Below are 22,634 nucleotides of genomic sequence, written 5' to 3'. Positions count from 1 at the left end.
TATATATAGATATGTTTCTTGAGTTTGATAGTTACATTGCTCCTGCTCACTCTTAATAATATATTTAATAAAATAAGCAAAACCCAACTGCCTTTATGTGGATGAGTACATGCATCCAGCTATGCAACAGGAATTATAAATAATTAAATATAAGCTCTTAGCTTTGGATTTGTGTAAAGCCTGCAAAAAGGAATTCCTCATTTCATTAACTGTGGACACTGTTTAGGAGTCAAAAAGCCATATACAAGGTAGTCAATGCATAAATGTTCTCCTAACTGCTCACATGTTATGAATGTTCTTTAAGACATTCTGTTGGAGCTGAGAGGGTCCCACCAAAGCTGCTAAGTGGGAGTACCACAACTGTCATCCTCAGCAGTTATTTGTATATAGCTAGTAGATGGTGGCACACAAACCATCAGCTGTGTCATGCAACAAGCACATGACAATATTATGATTTCCCATGCATCACTTCATGGGAGTGCTAAACAAATCAGTATTTCTGAAGTATATTCTCTGTACCAGAATCACAAAGTGCATTCTCTTTCTATAAAAAAAAATAAAAATCCCATGAAACAAAAGAATAGCAATAAAAAAATAAGTATTTTATTCTGTTGAATGAAATATTAGGAATGCTATTTCAAAAGTCTCTTAGTAGAGATGTTTGAAGAGACTTAGACGGATCAATACCTGACTGACATGTTGACATTTAGCTGCCTAAGTACAACTGTGTGCAATTCTAGCTTAATGCTTAAGGATAACAAGCTTAGCTACAAATTTTATTCTAAGGGAGTATCTGCAATACTTGTTGATTGATAGATTGATCAACAATCCTTAAGGCAAACAAAGCAGTAAAAGGGAAGGGAGAGTTCACTTGCTTCAATCCATACATAGAAAATTGTAAGACATTAATGGACAGCCCTAATTCAAGGATTTCCAATATGTGGCAGTTTAGATTTACTTTCGATTTATTAACTCAGTAACATTTAAGTGTCCTCAAGCCTGCTGTTCAGGTTAGAGATAGTTTTGTTTTGCCAGTGCATTTTTAAACAAGAAATAACCATTGCAACATTTCAGTACATCTCCAAAGAGTACCTTTTCAGAGTGTTCGTTGGAATGCTTTACACATGCTCATGCGTGAGTACGAGCTTTTATATTTTCATTCCTGTTTACGTTAGGCACACTGACTCAGTTTATCCTGGTATTATGCTAAGAAAAAGCATCTTAATGGATGACCGCTTTGCAGTATTGAACCAGTATGCATGCAGAACACTGTCAATTAAATGTGGCTGGCACACCAAATTTGTTCAGTTTAATTAGTAGAAAAATACATGATTGTTTCTGAGGTTCTAAAACCTCACACATTTTTCAAAAAGGTATTTAAAATTGCAACAATCAGTGACAGTAACAGTCTCATTAAGGGGCAGGGGATTTGTGGTCTTAAATTAGAATGTAAAAATCTATACCTATTTGGATTTTTGTCCATAATAAAAACAAAGCTGATTCTAAATATCACTTCACCTGCCTGATATTGAATTCTACTTGCAACCTTTCTTTAACGTTCATGTCACAGGCTCATGTGAAGGTAGAACAAAGGAAAGATGGCAAGAGAAGACTACAAGAAATTTAATACCACAGCAAATCTAATTTTCTGGAACAATCTTGCACTCGTGGCGGTATGAAACTATGTTTTCTTCAAGCAGGATTCCACATTTCATGGAGTAATACTTACCTGACAGCAATTGCTTGAGTGAATAGACTAGGAGGTGTCTGCTGGGAGCAACTTCTCAGTCTACCCTGACCTTCATCAAGAGAGACTGATTCTGTACCTTTTACAGCACTGCCATATGTTCCCTTATTTTTCTCTTGCCTCTCTTTGAAGGAGTCACAAAGCTGAAGGTGCTAATGAGGAAAGGCTCTTCTCTTATCACACTGAGTTAGCTGCTGCAAGGGACCAGAAATGTGCTAGATTACCTGGAAATACTTTCCTTTTTTCTACAATTATGGCAAGTTCTTGTATTCCTCACTTTTGTGCCTCAACTAGATGCCTAAAGTCAGATGTGTGCTTAGGCAAGGCTAAGGGCCATTATGGGCTCTTTTGTGAATGTAGTGGGGAGATACACAGGATAGAAACACCTTTTGCTCTCACTTCCCTATTTAGCAGTATAAAGAAAACCAACAATGCTTTTGATCCTCGAACACACACACATTTTACCTTACTTATTGACACACTGATAACTTAATAGCTCATCATACTTTATAGAATAAGGACTCCAACATGCATTTTTATGAGGCCTTTCTGCTTACAGAGCATTCTGAACATTGGTAGCTATTTAAAAAAGTTAAACTCTCAATTATTTGTTCCCTTTTTAACTCTACTGTTGTATAAAGCTTCTGTGAAAGAAGAGGACTGGCTTCTTCAATTCTGTTTGGTTCAGTAGTCAGAAGTTGCAAATAAAATTTTCAAGAATGAAAACAGTATTGCTGTTTTGCAAGAATCTTATTTAGAAGGAATCATAGATGTTAGTTTTTTCCTATGTATTGAAGAGCAACTGAAATAAAGATACTGTTAATGTAAGACCTCATTGAGGAATGCAAATACATTCTTATTTAAACTTCTCCAGTTAATACAGAATAAATAATATAATTAAAAACTATTTCAAAACTTAAACTATTGTAGAGGAAACATAATGTTTTTTAGATTGAAGTCGATGGTATGTTTAATAGCATTGCAGGGTTGGCATAAATTCATAAAACAGTATCTTTCTGAGAGTCAAAACAATTGGCATGTTATTTCCAAATATTTGATTATTTAATTTAAATCACAGTTATTAAAAAGGTCATAAATTCTTAATGATATAAGTATTTTAAAGTATATTCATGCATTCAGACATGATCTCTAATATTTAATATATCTATATATATCTTACTCTTAAAATAAAACCTTAACACATTGAATTTATTTTGAAAAAGCAACACATGCTCTATTTTGAAATAAGTAAGGCTTTCTAGAGATGAGTTCTTAATTCAATGGGAATTTTTGCATTGAATGTCATAGTCTTTTTATCAATTATAGAAATAATTTACAGTGTTATTGCACTGCATAGTTTTAAGAAATACTTGTTATTGATTCATTTTTTTCAAGTTATGTGTCACAGGATATGCCTGGCCTTTCTGGTATTCTCCACAGGACTGTATGGGGTTATTTAATCTCCTCTTCCCCACTCTTTCAGCCCTCTATGGCAGAGGAGGAATGATCACAATGCAGAAGTGAATGGTAACTGTGACAACATCCAAGCCTATTTCCCATACAGATTTTCCACTAAACTAAAAAGTATATTTTGATCATATAGATGCCTACGTGTCTATACATACATATGTGCATTTATTTGCATATATGTGTATATATATGCATACATATCTGTATATAACTAACCTAAAAAAAAAAACTATGTTAATGAGATTTGCCTGTGCTTCATGTTAACTGTCTGCTCTAAATTACTCTGATTTTTTCTTAGTAGGTGCATTTAAAAGGGAGCAGGAACTGAGGTGTGATTACATAATTCCCTAACTATGCTTTTAATCTAGCCGATTAAGCTTATGAAGACCTTTGTAATCCTTAAGTCAGCACAAATAATTAAAAAAAAAAAACCTCTTTAAAGAATAAAGACAATCTTTCAGAAGTAGTTCAGAGATATGTTCAAACTTTCCTGAAAAAGGAAATAAAGTTACAATGAAGGTGACTGCATATTATTGAGGAAATATTTTTGAGTTCTATTTGCCTAAAATTTTCACAGGAAAATTTTGGGCACAGAATTCATTAGCAGTATAATTCACCATCATATTTCAAAATTCTTGTAATTCTGCAATTATTTATTATTTATAAATCAGTTACAGTACTGTACAAACATAGACATTGAAAGATTAATAGACAAACTACTTGAACTGACTTCTTCAAAGGGGAGAAACTCTCATACTATTTTTTCTGCATTATCAGAAGCTTCTAGAATACTCAAGAGGTAATATGATTATATAGTATTATTTATCAGAACTCCAGCATTAAAATAGATTACTTTTTGCCAAGTAACTTAGAAGTTAAATAATTAAAAACTAACCAAGCAAAAGTCCCAGAATAGACACCCAACATAATCAAGAACAGGCATGCTCATGTTCTGATGTATGTCCTGGGCTTGGACTGTCCCCTGAATTCTGACCTTTTTCTTAGGCGATAGTGTACTTCGGTAGACCTTTCATGTGGAGAATAACCAAATACTGAGAAATGCTGATTTAAATAGCTTTTAAATTAGTCCTGTTTTCCTTTATTCTGCTCTTTCTTCCCAAAGATGCTTTGTTATAGATGAGTAATGTAATGAGGAAGCTAATCCTTTTCCCAAATAAATGGTAAAACTTAAGTAGCTCAAATGAGCTTCACAGAGCATCAAATGATCTATGTGGCAGATGTCACATTATCTCCTTGTACTAACAAAGCCAGAAGGCTATTTTCTGAGCTTTAAGCAGTCATTACTAAATATCTGATAACAGAATTTAAATATAATTAATTTCATAATTATGCATTTCTACAAAAATTTAATCTTCTGATTAACTTTTACTAAAAATTAAGTCTTTCTCATATCTCTAATTTTGCCTTGTATACTAGAAAATGATAGAAAATGACAGAAAAAAGAGGAAATAAATTCTTCATTCCCATTCTCTTTTTCAGTTATTATAAACTAGTATTTTTGATGCATTTTTCAAAAAGCTTGACAGAATGACAGTTCTAAAATTGAACAATCTTTTAGTTTCATATTCTTAGATGCCTGATCCTTTTTTTTATTTTGAGACTCTTGAAATGAAGATGATATTTCTAGCAAAGCACAAGAAATGGATAGCAGAAATATTGCAGTATCACTGACTGAAAGAGTAAATTATACCTGGAAAGAAACTGCACAAAAATATGCATTTTTCAAGGTTTTAAAAATATAGAAAGCCCTATGCTTTATTCAGTTTTGTTGTTTTGTTGTTTTTTTTTTAATGTACCTTTTCTATTTACAATTGAGTTCAGTCAACGAGGGACACGTGTGGGTTCTCTGAAGAAAAAAAGAAGATGTCTTCTTTTTACTGTAAACAAAATTTGACAAGTAGTCACAAAATGAAATTGCTAAAGAAAAGGATTTATGAAAGAGAAAACAATAAATTTGTTGTTTGTCTGGATAATTTATTATTAAGCCACAAATTTTGTATGAAATACACAGCAATCTCCTGTGGGTTAAGCTACTGCTTAAATCACCTTTGGTATCAGAATAATGGGCAGAACCTATTCGTGTGACATCAACTGTAAAAAGACATCTAGTCACTGTCTTACCTCTATTATAAGGAAATTAGTATAAAAATAAAGTAAGAAACATGATTCATATGCACTTGAATACATAACTTACAGTTTCAAACTGGGTTATGAGAAAGAAATCCTGAGCTCAGAAGTTTTAGTATGTAAAGGGATCAGCAATTATATGAATATGATATAACTATATATACTTTTTTTTCAATAAAACTTTGGTTAAGTCCTCCCCTCAGCATCTTTGAAAGAACCTGTCCTGTTTTAAAGGGAGATTAGATCTTTAATGAATTAATGATCAGCTAAAAGATTGTAATTCAGAAGAATTTAAATGAATGGTCATTTTTTCATACTGAAGAGATCTCCAGAGAAACATCCCTGAACAATCTGTGTGCTGGGTTTGTTGTTAATTATTTACCCAAGAAAAATTAGTGTATAAAATATTTTATTTAAATTATTAATAATAATCACATCTAACATGATCATAAAGGCATAAGAAAGATCTCATGCTTCTAAATGACTGAATAATACATTTGAATGATAACAAAAGTAGATTAAACTCAGTGTTGATAACTGCAGAATCAAGGAGACTGGGGAAGAATCATGATATATGGGAAACAATAGCCTCTAATTTGGCTAAAAATTGGCTATTACCCACTTAGAAGGTAACTCTGGATTCATTGTGGATAATTTTATTTTCTTAAAAAATATAATATACCATTTGATACTCTTTCTTTATGTTAATATATGCTAGCAGCCACTTACTAAGTCAGATGTTGGAATCTTTGATCTGGCAGTGAGTTTTTGTCTTTAACTTCTCAAAAACGCAATGTGACAGTAATTTAATTTTAATACTCTTTTAGCATTCTCTTAATAAAGACCATTCTTTTCACATTATTTTAAAATACAGGTACAGTTTCATTTTGAGAGATTTTCAGTATCTTTATTCTGTGGAAATGGAAAATTCAGCTGTTTGTGTATGTTTTTATATGTAAGCTAGAATGCATAATGTACCACCACACTCATATTATTTAGAAGAAATGTTGACTATCTTGAATCTGATACCATACATTTAAGATGATGCGGCACACGCACCTTGGTGAGCATCTTATCCCTGTCAGCTATTGGTAATGTTTCTAAAGTCCACACTTTCCATATGTAAAATTAAGAGTCAATTTTATATCATTTTATTGAATCAAACCTTCTCAACATCCCCATGGAAATTTGTATGCAATGAAATTAGAAACAGAACCTGATCAAAAATAAAAACAACAACCAGTACACAGAAGCTTCACAAGGTTCCAGAAATCTGGGAAACGTTTGCCTCCACAGAAAATACGCAGTAGAGACTTCATGAATACTCTTAAAGAAGAAGACAATTCATCGTTGTCTGATTTACTTCTGGTTAAAAATTGGTAGGTTAGTTCCTGCAGAGGCTATACTCTAATTCCTCAGTACTGCACAGTACATACTGCAGACATTACTTGGACTTAATAGGAAAGACTGACTTGAGTCATTTGTCATGACCAGCAATTTTATTATGTTTGTAGTTTACAAAGTAGTATTTTCACAGGGCTATGACAGCAATACAGCTCAATGCTGTGGAATGAGAAGAAAAAACAAGAGAAAAAAGGGTAAGAAAAAAGAAGAAGGAAAGATAATTTGAGAAGCTGTTTCTTTTATTGTGAATAAAACTCTCCTTCACATTAATGCTTGTCACAACTTGTGTAGTCAGTGATAAGGTGACCCATATTTGACAGTGCTGTAAACTACAGAGCAACTGGGGCATGGAAAGGAAGCAAAGAAATGACAGCTCTAAACAAAATGTCTCTCATTTCAGTCCTTGAAGCTATTTCTGAGTTGAGGATAGGAAACACAAAAACATTGGATATCCATCAATCATACTAGTTAGCCAAGAATTTATTAATATAGTACCACCATATATAGCTTTAAGCAACCTTCTTGTGGATGGAAGAACTTGGCATAAATGGACTAGCCCATCCATCTGTGATCAAATACTCTTGATCTCAGGCATGATTCTTTAAGTGGACTTTCTTCAATTTTGTTGGTGTCATTCATTACTTTGGTTTCCACTTTTAGAGGAACCAATGAAGCCAAGCAAAATGGAATAGTCAGAACTGAAAATTCAAATGTTATTTAATTCCCACAATAAAATGGGGCTTGCAGACTTCAAACTGAAATGCATATCAACCATTTCCCCCTTATTTGTTTTCCTTTAAAATACTTTCTGGAGGATAAAGCTTTTGCCAATGTTTATTTCAAAATGCACTTTTCCGTGAGTGATGATATTATTAATTGACATCAGAAACATGCATACTAAAACCACAAACGCTTGCAAACATTTCATATGCTTCCCTGCTTGGTATTACTAAAGTAACCTTTTCCAAAGGTTATAACTAACCTTTTGATGGATTTTTTTCTCAAAAAAGTGAAGGTTGACATTGAAGCTAGTTCTTACAATATGAAATATTCACAATTACTTCACTGCTTTTTTTCTTTGTGCTAAAGAACCTCTTTCAAAACATTCTTATTCAGCATCTTCTGCTATCTATTAAAATTTTATATCAGAGTTAAAGTTTTATAAGGCTTATGGTTATGAAATATTAAGACAAGAGTTGAGCTTGTGATAATTTCTGTTTAAAAGATAGCAAGTGTATCTACCAGAAAGTAAAAAATACAGATTTTATTGCATTGCTGCTTTACAGATATGATTTTCTGATATTCCTTTCTGATGCTGTATTTCTTTTTGGTCAATGCATAAAAGAAAAAATAAAAAAAAAGAAAATAACCATTGAGATCTGATAAAATGAAATTGTTATAAAGTTTCCTTCAAAACTTTCAATTAGTTTGTCTTGATCAATCTCAAAATTTGATCAGGAACTACTGGTCACCAGACATCAAAAGTATTTTAGTCAATACCAGTAGCAGAACTGGTCAATACCTAAGGGGCTCTGTAAGGTCGGGCCTCAATCAGGATACACTGTTTGAATTCAGAAATGTTCATCCAGTATCTCTCAAGAATACCTCTGTATGAAATTCTTATATGCAGCTCTTAAGCACATTTAAAAATAATTCAAATAGATGGCTTAGCAGATGGTTCAGTAATTTTAAAAAGTTGGGGGGGTTTCTTACTTCTCTATAGGTGAAACTATGTCCCTTGGACTGAAAATAACACTTTGAATTGCAAGAGTAACTTAATTTCTGAAATCTTCATTTTGCATTTGTCTTTCTCATTTGTAGAATTTATGTTATAAAGTAGTTTATATAATTTCCTTTAGCAGCACTGTGCAATTCTTGTTTTTATCTGTTTCAGAACCTTCTGAATTACATTTTTATCCTAATATCTTCTTTTATAGAGTATTAGATGTAATTTGAAGTAACTCTATCTATATATGAAAGACAGCAGCTAAAAATTATTCTTTACTTTTACCTTTAAAGGAATATTTATTCTTTTATAATTCATTCTTTTTATCATTTTAGGTTTAGATGATGAGGCTTGGGCTGCCTTCCCAGAAATTTAAGCCCATTAAGAAGAATAAAATTCAGATTCTGCCTTACCCCAGTCTATTCTTCATTATTCTATTCATGGACAATCTTTATGGAAACACAGAAAGGGTAGAACAGAAATCTAAGTACTTCTTAAGCACAATCCAATCCATACTACTGTATATGATATATGTCAGCTGAACCATGGCTTAAAGTATGTATTTCTCTCCTTTTAGTACAGAATATACACAAAGATATAGCAAAATGGGTAATCTAAATGTAAATGGCTAAAATGTATTGAGATACTCTACCTCAATAACGATCTCACTCAAGAACTGTGATTCTCCTTCCCTCTCATCAGAGAGAGAACTCCTCTTGTGCAGTATATTCACACCTTTTTTCAGACAAGTTATGTTCAAATACTGCGTACATTATGTTGACTAGATGACTACTGAACTAGGTGTCTTTTAGATGGGTAAAATGAAATTGAAGAAAATAATGTATCAGTTGAAAAACAAGGCTGAAAGAGGATCATCGAAGCTTACTGCCTGCAGTTTTAGCAAAGAAAATCTGGAAAAGTTGTTAAATTGTTTTTGACCTTGTAATCCAGTACACAAAAGTAATAGCAAGAAAAGTTATGGCAGTCAGAGGAGGTTTACTAAAAATCTACTTCTTCTGGTTTGTATGCCATTTCTGCTAAATTTTCTAATTCTAAAACCTAAGTAATGTTGCTTTAATCTCAGAAATTATTTTCTAATACAATGTGGAGATTTAAAATGAAATGCCATTAGAAAAAGTCATAAAGCAGGAACAATATATAGCATGTGACAAAAGGTTCAGCAGAAGAGTAATACTGCTTTTTTCTGGCCCCTATTATGCTTTTAACAAAAATATTTTTTCCTATATATAAGATTGCTATGGCTCATTTATTTTTGACACTACATCTTACTAAGTAGTTATCATCAGCAATGGAAAATAAGACTGAAATATTATGCTGATAGTAAATTACAAACTTTAATATAAGACTAATTTAGCATGTTTCTTCAAAAGGAATGGAATACTTTGAAGTCCATCCATGTAAAACTTATTACTGTTATTGAAATCCTTATCCATTCTCAATCATATAGCAAGTCTATATAAACATAGGAGACTCTAAAACCCAAAAGATTACTTAAGCGAGATAACTATTCACAGGGAAGAACTTATGTGCTCAGAAAAAGTACACAATTTAAAAACATTCATGTGGTGGCCAAATTCCCCAAACTATGATCTGTGATCTGAAAATTAATAAGAAAATATATTTTCTTCCATCTTCCATTAAATTTGAAATCATCTCTTGTACCACTTGATGGGATTCTGAGATAAATAATTTTCCATTATTCTAACAATGCAGTCAGAACCTTGATGATTTAATGAACCAGAATGCAAAAATTACAAAGTAAAAAGCCCTTATCAGCTCAATCCTACATATAGTTTAAATAATTTAGTACTAGTTCTTGTCATACTCTTTAGGCTTTTTAACTATCATCTAATTATGATTTTGGAAAAAAAAACATTTTTTTTAAATGAGATTGGGATTTTTTTTCATATGCCATATAGAAAGGTTCAATAATTCTGAAAATCTTAATTTTTAATTTTAATCAATAAATGGTAGCAGTGGAATAACTCCTTCCCACTATTTCTTCATAAAACAGTATTTTATCACAAGAATATTTTCATGGAAAATTTATGTCCATCCCTCCTTTGTGTACAGAAAAGAAACATCAGATCTTTTTTAACTGATCCTTCCATTCACAGTGAATTGAATTAAAATAGAATGACCAAATTGTACACACAAGGATTATTTGTTCCTACTTCCAACACATTTTGGTTTCCATTAATTTTCAAACAAGCCTAAAGAAATTTGCTACATGGACTAATTTATTGTAATCATTTGCTTTGTGGACTCATCAGACATTCTTATATGAATTAGCATGAGATAAAGGAAATCAGGGATTGGAAGACAAAGGTTATGGAAAAAATACTCTTGACATTACAAGATTTTCTGAAATACTGCACAGCAAAGACAAGGCATGCAACATATTTACATTAACAGTCATTAGGAATACCTGGTTTTGATAGATAATTTAAATTAGATCAGCTTTAGATTGAGTTTCTATATTCTTAAAATTGTCTACTGTAAATGACATAAAGTTTGTGTTTGTTTCGTGCATTTTTTAGACAGTTTTAGACAAAGCTCTGTTCCTGAAGAGAAAAACCTTTACAAAAGTGGAAAGGGAGTAATTACAACTGCTGCCTACTCAGGTATGATGCTGGAGTTTGTTTTCTAATAGAAAGATTGTCTTTTATGGTAATGCTAAGGAATCTGAGATAAATAAAATTTCACCTGCACCCAAGGGAATTGTATTTTTCTGAGCTCCACCACAGTCTCCTCCAATGTAGTTGTTTTGGTTTTTTTTTTTCAAAAGATAAAAAAGCCAATATTACTATCTACTTTCTTGGACTAAATAATGAAAAATATATTAAAAAAAACCAAACAATAATATAAATCAGTGAAGACAGTGAGACCCATCTACTTGTTATTTCAATATGCTCAAACACACAGAGATAAAAGTTTCATTACAGTGTTGTGGCCCTGACAGCAAAGTTTGCAACAGATAGTCAAAACACGACATTTACAAAGAGAGGCAGCAATATTTCCAGAAATTAGCATTTTCTTGGTTTGTCTTACTATATCTACATATCTAATATCTATATTCTGTATATATACAACTTGTATATATATGTTGAAATATGTAGACTCATGACTGTTTAAGATAAATTTTAAAAAAGACATATTGACATTTTTCTGCTCAATTTAGGCCATAATCATACTTTCTTGAAAACTTTTAGCAGACAATGCATTCACTAGAGAATCTATCATCTGCTTGTAGCAGAATGCACAAACCATCTGTTGGATTGGGCTGGTTTTTTCAACTTCTGTTTTCATATGCTAACATAAAAAGTCAGGCTAAGTGAAGATTCTGAAGTATACTGAGCTTTTCCTACAGAAAAGTAATCATGGGTGGCTCTGTTTAGACTACGCAAAAAGGCAAGAGAGAAAAACAAGCCCCTGTAGAGAGATGTTATTTGACTTCACCTTGCAACATAACATATGCCTAGACACATCTCTGTTTTAAAAGAACACTTAGATTGCAGGGGAAACAAAAAGAAAAAGGGTACTTTCCAAATTTCATTTGAGATTAATTAATCTCACCATTTTTTTAGCTTTTTGTACCTTTTTATTCACTAATCTTTTCAATAAGTTCTTGTGTCATGCACAAAGGAATTAATTTCAACAGCAGACCAAGGATTTAAGAAACAACTGCATCATTTCTTAATCACCAAAATTTGGAAAGAAACCTTCCAATGAATCTCTCTTCTGAAGTAAGCCTCTTATATTAAGAGTTCATAAGACAACCCACATTCCTTCCTTTCCTAATTACTCACTGCCTTTTTTTTTGCTACATTTCCAGTCATCACTACAAAGGCAACAGGACACTTCAGACAGAAATCTCCTTGATTAGACAACCATGGTTCATTCTATGCACTACACTCTTAATGATGTGTACTCTTTTACTATGAGAGGATTAAGAGTCTTACACATAAAAAGATCTTATTTCAACTCTCAGTGTTAGTAATGTTTGAAGCCTGTCATGGAAACAGTGTCACCTGAAGAGGAATCAACCTGTCAACTTGCAGAGTAGTGAGAGAGATGACACTAGCCATGACTTAGTGCTATTAGGAAACCATACAAAATTGCTTTTAAGTTTTTATTTTGTATCTAATTCACTATCTGAAAGAAATAAACTTCATTATCTTTTCCACAATATTTTTAAGATAATGTAATGAGAAATATGACATTGAGTGGGATAATTGGGGGGGATAACAACAAAGTTTGTGCAAAAAAAGGAACACACTAGATTTCACATAATTAAAGAGTTACATTTTGATGAACTAAATACACAAGTTTTCATTATGTACTTAAATTATTTTTTTTATGAGTACTGTGGATAAATTTATTTTACTATAACATATACTTGATGGAGATTTAGGATCTTGCCTTTAAGGACTCAGACTCATAATAGCTAGTGTCCATTTATAAATTTCCCCATGCAATTAAGTTATTTTTTTGCTTCAATGTTCTGTCTTAAAAAACAAACAAACAAATAAAAAAAACCCTAGAAAAAAAAAATAAAAAAAAAACCCACAAAAACAAACCCCACACAACTAATCGTACTGGCATTCACTTTCAATTAGTGGAATTTCTTTAAACACTAAGCTTTTTAAGATATGACTCTGTGCATTACGTTAAATGTCTAAATGAGGGGCACTGATTTTGGTTATGCATAGTCATGAGATTTGGCACACCACTGTACTACAGCGGAACAGCAAATCAAATAAAGTCATAAAACTTAAAGAGAGGATGTACTTAAATTCTAAAAACTATATTCAATGACTGTTGAAAAAACGGAATAATAAAAAACTTTTAGTCCTCATACAAAAGGTTATATTTTTTTATTCTTTGTCAGCATCTGCAGGCAACTTTTTCATAGAAAGATACTTTACTGACAGTTTGTGAGAAATTATTGAATGTGCTTCTTTCTTTAAGGCAAAAAGACTGTCCTGTCTAAACATGTAATGGTGGACTGAAGTTTGTCTAGTTTCTTATAATCTTATAATCCCAAATATTAAAGAGTCCACACCACTACCAAATCTGTTTGGTATTCAAAAAATACAATTATATTTCTTTCCTGTCATAGTCATTAATTGGTACAACATGTTTCCCAAAATGATAGCAACTTTTTTTTATTTGGAATTTCTTCAAATAATCCAAGCATTTCTTGCTTGTTGTGGACAATACAGTAGAGCTGAGGCTCTACCCAAACAGATCAGAGAGTAGGAATTCTTCTTTCGCAGGCTATGTGTCTGTTCATCTACTCCTATGATTAAATTTTAGCAGCAGTATAGAATACTTGATTCATATTTTACTTGCTTTGTACTAAGTGCAACACTTCTGCAGAATGCTATCTAGACATTTGATCCTACTTCACATCTCTTCTGATTATTGTTGTGACAGGATAGCAAGTTACACTATTCCATATTCATTTTTTTAAAGGTCTTTCACTTTTTTCAAGGTTATTGTGCATTTTAATTCTCTCCTATAATGTATGGGTGAATCATTTAAGACTTTTTTCCATTTTTCTTTTTAAGTAGCATATGCTCTACTTCATTATTTAGCCCTCATTGACTAAAATGAAAGTACTGGCTGCAAAAGGAACATATGAAGAATTCCTACTGATACAACTACTGTTCCTAATTTTGCACGTTAAGGCTTTCCTCTTCAATCCCTTTTTTAGCAGTTTTCATAAATTCCATTTACATCTCTGATGAACAGTACACAACTGATGAACAGTGTACAGAAGCATTCACTTTCATCTAAATTTTTATCCTCTTAAAGACTATTACTTTTCAAACAAAGGTCATAAATCTTCTAAATTAAAATACTGGAGTGAAGATATGCAAAAACGTTTTTTTCTTGAGTGCCTAATAATAATAATAATAATAATAATAATAATAATATTTTCTTAATGTTGTAATTTAAAAAATGTTCCCACAAAACAGGGCAAGTTAGTCCAGAGGAAAAAAGGACTGGTTGGTTTTGTCAATGTTGAAAGTACATAAGTAACAACTACCAAAAAACTGGTCAAGTCCTCTGCTTCCTAGTGCGTTTAATGGGCTCATGTTTTCTAGCAGCATCCATATTTTTATTGAGATGAGTGATATGCTTTCTACTAACACTGTGAAAATATAATCAATTCAGTTAATTCTATCCCTTTATTCCATCTTTTTAGAACAGTTTGAATTTACAGTGTCCAACTCTTGTTCTTTTTATCAAATTTAATTGAACACTAAACATTTAAATTGAACATTTGAACCTAAACTAGCCATTTTACACTACTGTTGCACTCAATGAAGAGAAATAGGGACATCTGAAAGATAATTCACCTTATTCAAAAATGTGTATCCAAGATAAAGATGAGATGAGATGAGATGAAGATGAGATGATGAGCTGAGATGAGTTGAGATGAGAGAAGATAAATCCTCATCATGGACTGAACAAGTTAGTCAAACTAAAGTGTCTTACTGACCCATTAAACATAGCAAATACTACCATCAACTTGGCAGCAAATGATGAAAGAAATCAGATAACAAAGTAAATGGAGAGCTGAGGTAAAAACATGGGAATGGGAATTCTATTAGGATTTTATTAAAAATTAAAAAAGAGATATGGGAATATTTAAATGATACTGAAATTCAAAGATTACAACATAGGCATAAACAGAAGAATGAGCGGTCCAAGAAGCTGCTAATGAACTAAGGGAAATTTGACTTTATTTTGGAAGTACCTAGGACAAGATACAGGAAGACTGGACAGAATGTAACCTGGTAAGTAAATCAATTAAGCAGATGGTAAGAGAAGTTGGTAAAACCAAGTAATGATTTCTGGGTAAGGAGCCTAGGATTTGAAGAAAGCTGTTGGAAATCCTTTGAGACTGTGGAAAAAAGCGAGAATAAGGTCCAGGAGAATGCATATTCAATATTAAAAAAAAAAAAAAAAAAAAAAAAAAAAAAATGTAAAGAGGATGTAACAAATGACAGTAAATCTGCGAGCACCAAGAAGAAAGTTACATGAATCCTTGCTTGTTACTAGAATTCCAAATGCAGCAGAAGACTCTAAAGATTTGCCATATCTTCACCTGTTGAATTCCTCAGTTTTTCTGCAGAGAAAGTACACAATCACCATTGTAATGACCCAAATAAAAATCCAGAACTTTCTTTTAATATCAGTTATTTTATCAGTTCAAGTGGCAATGGGATACACAGTGAATCCTCAAGTTTCAGTTCTGCATTCAAGCAACGGACAAAAGAAATGACAGCACATGAAGTGACTTGTGTGTTCTGCTTCTTTTGTTAAAAACCAAACCAAACAAACATCCAAGCTTTTGAAATGCTGTTCTACAAGTACCAAAGCCAGTTTTTAAAGTTAGGAAATTCTAGACCTAGATTCTCCTTGTAACTTATCTAATTCTATACACGTATATATATATACAGTCTCCAGCTACGTGATCTAGCACTATTTTTATCACCTGATTCTTCTGCATCCCATGCACAGAGCATAGATCCTCTGAGAATGAATAAGAGCATTGGAGGAGAAAGGTCTGTGGCCTGTGTTGTACAGGAACCCTGACTCTTTTGAAAGTAAATTTAAAAGTATAAATACAAAAGCATACAAGTTATATAACCATTCTTAGAAGTTTCATAATCAAGTTGAAAAACTGGCTTATGACAAAAACAAAAAGGGATTATTTTCTTCTGATTCCATAACCTAGAAATGCAGAATTGTGTGATCTATATTCCACCCCAAGCATTAAATTGCCTTCTTACCAAAGCATTCTATATGACATAGTATAAAAACATAAGCAGCTATTGATTTGACTTCTTTAGTATCTAATTTTAGGATCTGGTTATCACAGCAGAAGCTGTGGTTCAAGTGTGGATAGCACCTCAGAAAGGCCACAACCATGATCAGCTGAGAAAATACTTGAAGTTGTGAGAGCTCACAGGGTAGATTAAGACATAGGAAGGTATCTTGATACTCCTCTTCTTGTAATTTCAGGTACCAAGATGAAAGCTACAAACAGGAAACTCCATTTCCGTAGAAACCAGAGACCAGAATCCTCTCATGAGACTAGATACACTTACATAACAGTACATGAAGCAGTCAAGTAGCAAATATCTATGACTATTGTATCCACATTTTTTAAAATGGTCAAAATATTTTCTCATTAAATTAGAAAGCTACATTGAGAATGTTGCTCATCCTGACAGGTTTCAAATTTGTAACTTTCTAGAGCAGCATGCCAACCACAAGGTTGTAGGTTGCTAGGAGAAAAGGAAGAAGACTTGGAAGTGGGAGAGACTAATGGGAAAAAGCATAAAAATGCAGGATTTGTGGGCTCAGAACAGAAAAATACAAAAGAAATGCTTATGCAAAAGCTTTGATCATATAGTTTAACCATGCACACTTTTATGTTCCTGATTCTATACTGATCATAATGATTTAATTTAAATAAACAGTTTTGACCACAGAGACTTACAAACTAAATTTCTCAGTTTGAATTAGAAAATCAGCCTCTTACTTATCAACCTTTTGGATTCCCATTAATACTGATTTTTTTACTTCCCATTGATAAACTTGACAGAAACACAGCAAAATGCCTTCTTCATTACTTTTATAGTGACTCAACATTTGAGCATGAAACTGTTGTGTGAGAAAGGCACAGTACTCAGTCCTTCAGCTTCTTGCTTTACAGTACACTATTAGATAGTATATAATGGTGGGAGGATTTGCCATCTTCTTTCAGAAGCTGTATTTTCAAATTCATGTATGTTTTATGAACAACTTCTGCGTTGTCAGTGCTTGCTTTATGTGGGTTAAGCATATCTGGCATATTCTTCTTGGAACTGTCTCTTAAACAAAATGTTAATTGAATCCTGTGTTCTCCACTTCTCATGCACATAACCAGAAGAGTTTGGGACTGGTTTGCAGATGGGCTCATCATTTATGGGTGCAACTGAGAACAGAGAAAGTAGTGGGAGAAAAGTGCTATATGCTCTGAAACCAATCAAATCAACGTGCTTTTTTTTCTTTTATGTCTTTTTCTGGCTTACCCCTCTACTGTAAAATAGGGCTGTTGTAAAAATAAACCTGTTACTAGTTTGCGAGGCACGTACTGAGTGTAGTGGTGAACAGTGCCAAGGGCTCATGAGGAATTACATCTTCATAGGATATGAGCAGTGTAAGGCTAGCAAAACATGCTACCACTCACTCAGGAAGGAGGGATTAAAATACTAACTACCTACTAAGTGAATTCTATTCATGTTGGGGGTTGATTAGCATGTCACCTGAAAAGAGCCATCATGATCATGTAAAATCTCCATCATAAACTTTGAGGCTCTAATGGATGTATTACAAATCTTTGCACTGGTATTTTCCAAGCATTTTGTGGCTGATTTGTAAATCATAATTATAAATTCATATTATAGATTTTTTTCTTCCTAACAGTTTTGTCTTAGGAAATGAAGATCAAAAAGAAAAAAAATCTTTAAATATCCACTGCACCTATTGACAATTTTGTCATGCCAGCTCTAAACCAATTTGATATGCATTGCTTCCAAGCAATTTCAAGTAATCAGACCGTATTCTAAGACTAATTGGTAACTGTAAAACATTCTTTTTTTCTTTTTATAGGTACAATATGGAAAACAGAATATGTTACTTTATAACATGCCCTATCTAACCCTTCTGTCTTCTTAATGCCAGTAGGACTATCTGCATAACCTTATTTATGCATAGATGTACTGAACAATTGACATGACAGGATGTTCTTCAGAAACATACAAAAACCACAAATCAGTAAAGTAGTATGTATTTATTATTACACAACCATAATCTCTCATTAAATAAACCTCACAATGTGTAACATTTACATTAACATTAAAACCAAGAATTCAAGATCCTCCAGCTAAGTGTTTAGCTTAGATGTAAAAACAGTAACTAAAACTCCACTGAAAAACAAATCCAGCTGCGCTGAAAAAGGATACCAGTACAAAATTCATGCACCAAGCTGAAGAGACCAACTGGGAAAAAAATTAATAAAAAGAAATTAACAAACAAACAAAAACCCCAAACAAGAATCCAACCAATACTCTTTTGGAGATACAAGGATACTAAGTAAGATGCTAAAAATAAACAACAAAAAGTAATTTTTACTTGTACATATATGTCAATAGCAGAAAAAAACATTTATAAAAAGACTTATGTCTACAGAATGACATAACTTTCCAAGGCATTAAAAGATTGTTGGATCATAGAACTTTCAAGCACAGAACTGCCATTTCTGCAGCACTTGACCACCTCTTGACATAACATACTAAGTTTGTAGAGGTAGATGAAAGGTTCTTTGATGAGAAACAGAAAGTCAAGTCTTAGACTCTAAAACTATCTTAAATATTTTCATATCTCAAAAGAGGCATTTTCACAAATAATAAAATCCCATCTCCTGACACAGGTATTTTAAATCTGAACAAATTTGAGCATATTTCTACAAAAGGACCACTACTGATGCCTAGATGTGTTGTTTCAGTAGCAATGAATGAAGAACATGGAATAAATGGATTATGAAAGTCAAGGGCAGTAAGAGCAGTAATCAGATGTCACAGAGAACATACATTCTATCAAGTCGACTCATGTACAAATCAAGTGGTGCCAACTCATTTCTGTTAGTATGCAGATCTCTACAGGATCTCAGATCAGTGACACACCTAAATGAAAAGTCTATAGAATTAAACTATATCTGTAACAGTTTTTAACCTCTCCCATTCCCTCTTCAAAAACCTTGAAGACAGAATTTTCGGGTTGGTGTTTTACCTGTCTTTGTAGCGTATCTGTTAACAACTTGAACTGAATCCTAGGATAAGCAGCTTCTTGTTGCTCAGAACAACTTCCAGTGTTCATAAAAACTTCAGTTTTGCTTTAAAAGTATACCCTAAGTCACTTAGCAGCTATTCCACGTGTTTAAATTATGTAGCTCCTATGAAATCAACGATGCTGACAAAACAATAAGATATTCAGAGAGAGAAAATATGCTTTAGGGGTCTCTGAGAAGATGCAACATACTCAAAGTTACACACGCATATGTTTATCCACGTCTGTAATACTCCAAACATATACACAGTGCTGTCCCTTCATGTAATAAAACATGTAATACTATATGTTTTACTTTCAGTATGAAGAAACAAAACCAAACAAATAATTTCTTTCACTTCTTTTCATGTTTAGAAACAGAACAGTACATTTCTCTGAGTAGTGGGGGAAAAAATTAGAAGGGTAATGAAAATGAAGTAATCTTAACCATGGGGAGGTGGGGGCAACAAGAGTTAAAGCAATGAATCATTTTACCCTTAGGACTATCAGTATCAGAGTTTTTCTGAAAGCTCTCTGTTAGCTACATTTCCTTCTTCAAATGATTTTAATTTCTGTTTCAGCTGGGGGGAAGAGGGCAGAGAATGGGAAGAAAAAAAAACAATTTAACATTAACACGTCTAAATGAAACACAAGAATCTGGATGTGTCTTCTTACATCCTCTCAGATTTCACTCGGTTGATGACTCGTAAAAAATCCTTATAAATCTTATTTTTCTCTGAGGTAGACTGCAACACAGTTTCAGGAAAGCGGACGCTTTTACTTTCGTGCTGTCACCTGTCATCCCACTACCCAGAACACCACCACCTCCCGCTAGCGTTCTAATGAACTTCTGAGAAAGTTGGGTAGCGACGATCCCCAGCGCGGAGCGCCGGCTTTGAGAGGCTCCTGTTCTCGAGCCGGCCCCTCGGGCAGGGGAAGCCCAGGCGCGGGGCCGGAGGTGGGGACAGGGGCAGGTCAGGAACAGGGGCAGGTCAGGAACAGGGGCAAGGCAAGAGCAGGGGCAAGGCAAGGCCAGGGGCAGGCCAAGGGCAGCAATCCCTGCCCCGCGGCACCTTGACCGTGAGGCTGGCAGGTCCGTCTCGGGACTCTCGGCAGCCCCGCCGCTCTTCCCTCCGCCTCCAAACCCTGCCAGTTCTAACGGAGGAATCGTCCCGCCCCAGACCCTCACCCTCCCCCAACAACGCCGGCACACCGGCCCGGCTGCGCCCCTGCCCCGCCACTGCCCCGGGGCCACAAAGGCCCGCCATGACCCCCGCGGACCCGGCCGCTCTCCCCTACCTGTGCCCGCCTCCGTCACCTGTTGCCCGGCTGCCTCCATCGGCGCAGCCCCCCGGCGCTTCCTCCCGCTCCGGCGGTGCCAGGGGCTTCTCGGGCTCGCGGGCCACCTCCATCCCGCCGGGCACCGCCTCCTCCTCCTCCTCCTCCAGGGACTCCACGTAGAAGACGGTGCGGGGCGGCGGCGGTCCCGGGCCGTGCCCCGTCGCTGGCCGGCCGCCGGCGGGCAGCAGCGTCCCGTTGGGCGGGCTGCCCGTGGTGGCCGAGGAGGAGGCGGAGGAGGCGGATTTCTTCCAGAAGACACCGTTGCCTCTCTCCTGGCTCTTCAGCAGTCGACTCTGGCTCGGTCCCCAGTGCTCGAAGCTGCTGTCGGGCGGCAGGCAGCCTCCCCCCGCCGGGCCGCCCGCCGGCGAGGGGTGGCTGAACAGTTTCCAGCGGAGGCGCAGGATGTGCTTCACGTCGAAGTCTTTCCTGCCGGAGCCGGACATGGTGCCGCGGCGGGCGGGGGACGGGCGCGGGCTGAGGCGGGACTCACGGCGGCCAGGCAGGGCCAGGCGGCGGCTCGGGGCGGCCGCGCTCCGGCAGCGGCGGCGGCGCTCCGGCAGCGGCGGCGGCGGAGGCTCCTCCGGGCAGCGCTGGGCTTGTAGGGCGAGGAGTGGCAGCCGCCGGGCGGAGAGAGATGCGCACACACACCAGTGCGGAGAGAGAGAGAGGAGGGATGGAGCGATGCACAGAGCCAGGAGGAGGTAGAGACACCCAGCAGGAAAGGGAGAAAGAGAGAGGGAGAGATGCCCAGAGCTGACGAGAACTGCACGGTGATCAGTGGAAAGGGGAGGAGAGAGAGGCAGAAATGAGAGACATCTCTCAGGGGAGACGGACACTTGCGAGGGAAGAGCGGGTGAGGGAGGCTGCGACGACGCGCTAATCTGATTAACGGGGGAGCGAGCTACTGTAGTCCGGGAGGAGAAGGCGTACAGGCGGCGGAGGCAGCAGCCACAGCGGGAGGCAGGTGGCACCTCCTCAGTCTCTTAGAGCTCCGTGACCGAGTGGAGACAGAGAGGGAAAAGTCACCTGGAAGCCTCTCTCCACCTCTCGCCTTCCCCTCCTGTTTCTCTGGGGAGTCCCATGCCTGCCGTTATCTGGGATGGCAAAGCCTGAGAGCTGGCACAGAAGGAAATCAAGGCTCCTTTATATGCACTGTACGTAGGAGGGGAAAAAAAAAAAAATCCCGCCCGTGAGGCTGTCAAGGTCCTCAGTATCCAATTTTCTGTCTATCTCGGCGCCTCTCACCAAGCCGCCCCCTCCCTTGCATGTGACGCAGATGTGCTCTGGGGCCGTCAGTGTGAAGAGACGGAGGGGAAAAGAGAGGCTTCAGGCTTCGTCGTGCAAGTAAGTCGGCAGGTCGCTAACTGCCCCTCACTGCCTCCTCCTCTTTTCCCTCCAGTGCAGGTCTCCTCACCTTGGTGTTTTGTTTCTGAGACAGCTGTATGTTACTGGGAGCTAAATAAAGTGCAACAGCAAATGTATCAGCAGCAGTAAACACAAAAATGTGAATCACAGGAGTACAGATTTAATAGACTGCATGCAGACTGGATGAGGTTACAGGTTAACGATGTATTCTGCAGGCTCCATTCATTAGCCTGTTGGCTCAGTGTTGCTGTACCAGTAGAAAACATTGGCTAGAGGGACAGTGTGTCAAACAGAAATAGCATGACACATCTGCTTCTTACCTTTCATACCTGCTCTTAATGCAGTCTGACAGTGCTAAACCCAAGGGAGGTTCCTTTCACAACAAAAGTGATCTGCTTAGGAACATCTGCCCACTTGGGAGGGGTGTCACAGAGTACACTGCACCGGGGACGTAATTACAGAATTAAAAGCTTTATGGTGGAATGTAGGAGAGGGATATGGCAGTGAAATTGCATATCGTCA

General features: G+C 35.9%; 1 protein-coding gene across 1 annotated transcript in view; it reads right to left on the bottom strand.

Moving 5' to 3' along the window:
* The window catches only part of KLHL1 (kelch like family member 1), a 180,368-nt gene extending 158,557 nt beyond the window's left edge, over positions 1 to 21,811 (bottom strand). The window contains exon 1 of the mRNA XM_058829544.1: positions 20,706 to 21,811. Coding sequence (XP_058685527.1) covers positions 20,706 to 21,190 — 485 coding nt within the window. The 5' untranslated portion in view covers positions 21,191 to 21,811. The remainder of the gene's footprint in view (positions 1 to 20,705) is intronic.
* Between the last annotated feature and the right edge of the window lie 823 nt (positions 21,812 to 22,634).

This window comes from Poecile atricapillus, chromosome 1, assembly GCF_030490865.1.
Source record: "Poecile atricapillus isolate bPoeAtr1 chromosome 1, bPoeAtr1.hap1, whole genome shotgun sequence".
In the NCBI taxonomy this organism is placed as follows: domain Eukaryota; kingdom Metazoa; phylum Chordata; class Aves; order Passeriformes; family Paridae; genus Poecile; species Poecile atricapillus.
Note: the sequence above shows the minus strand (reverse complement) of the source record. Positions and strands in the feature narration are given on the sequence as shown.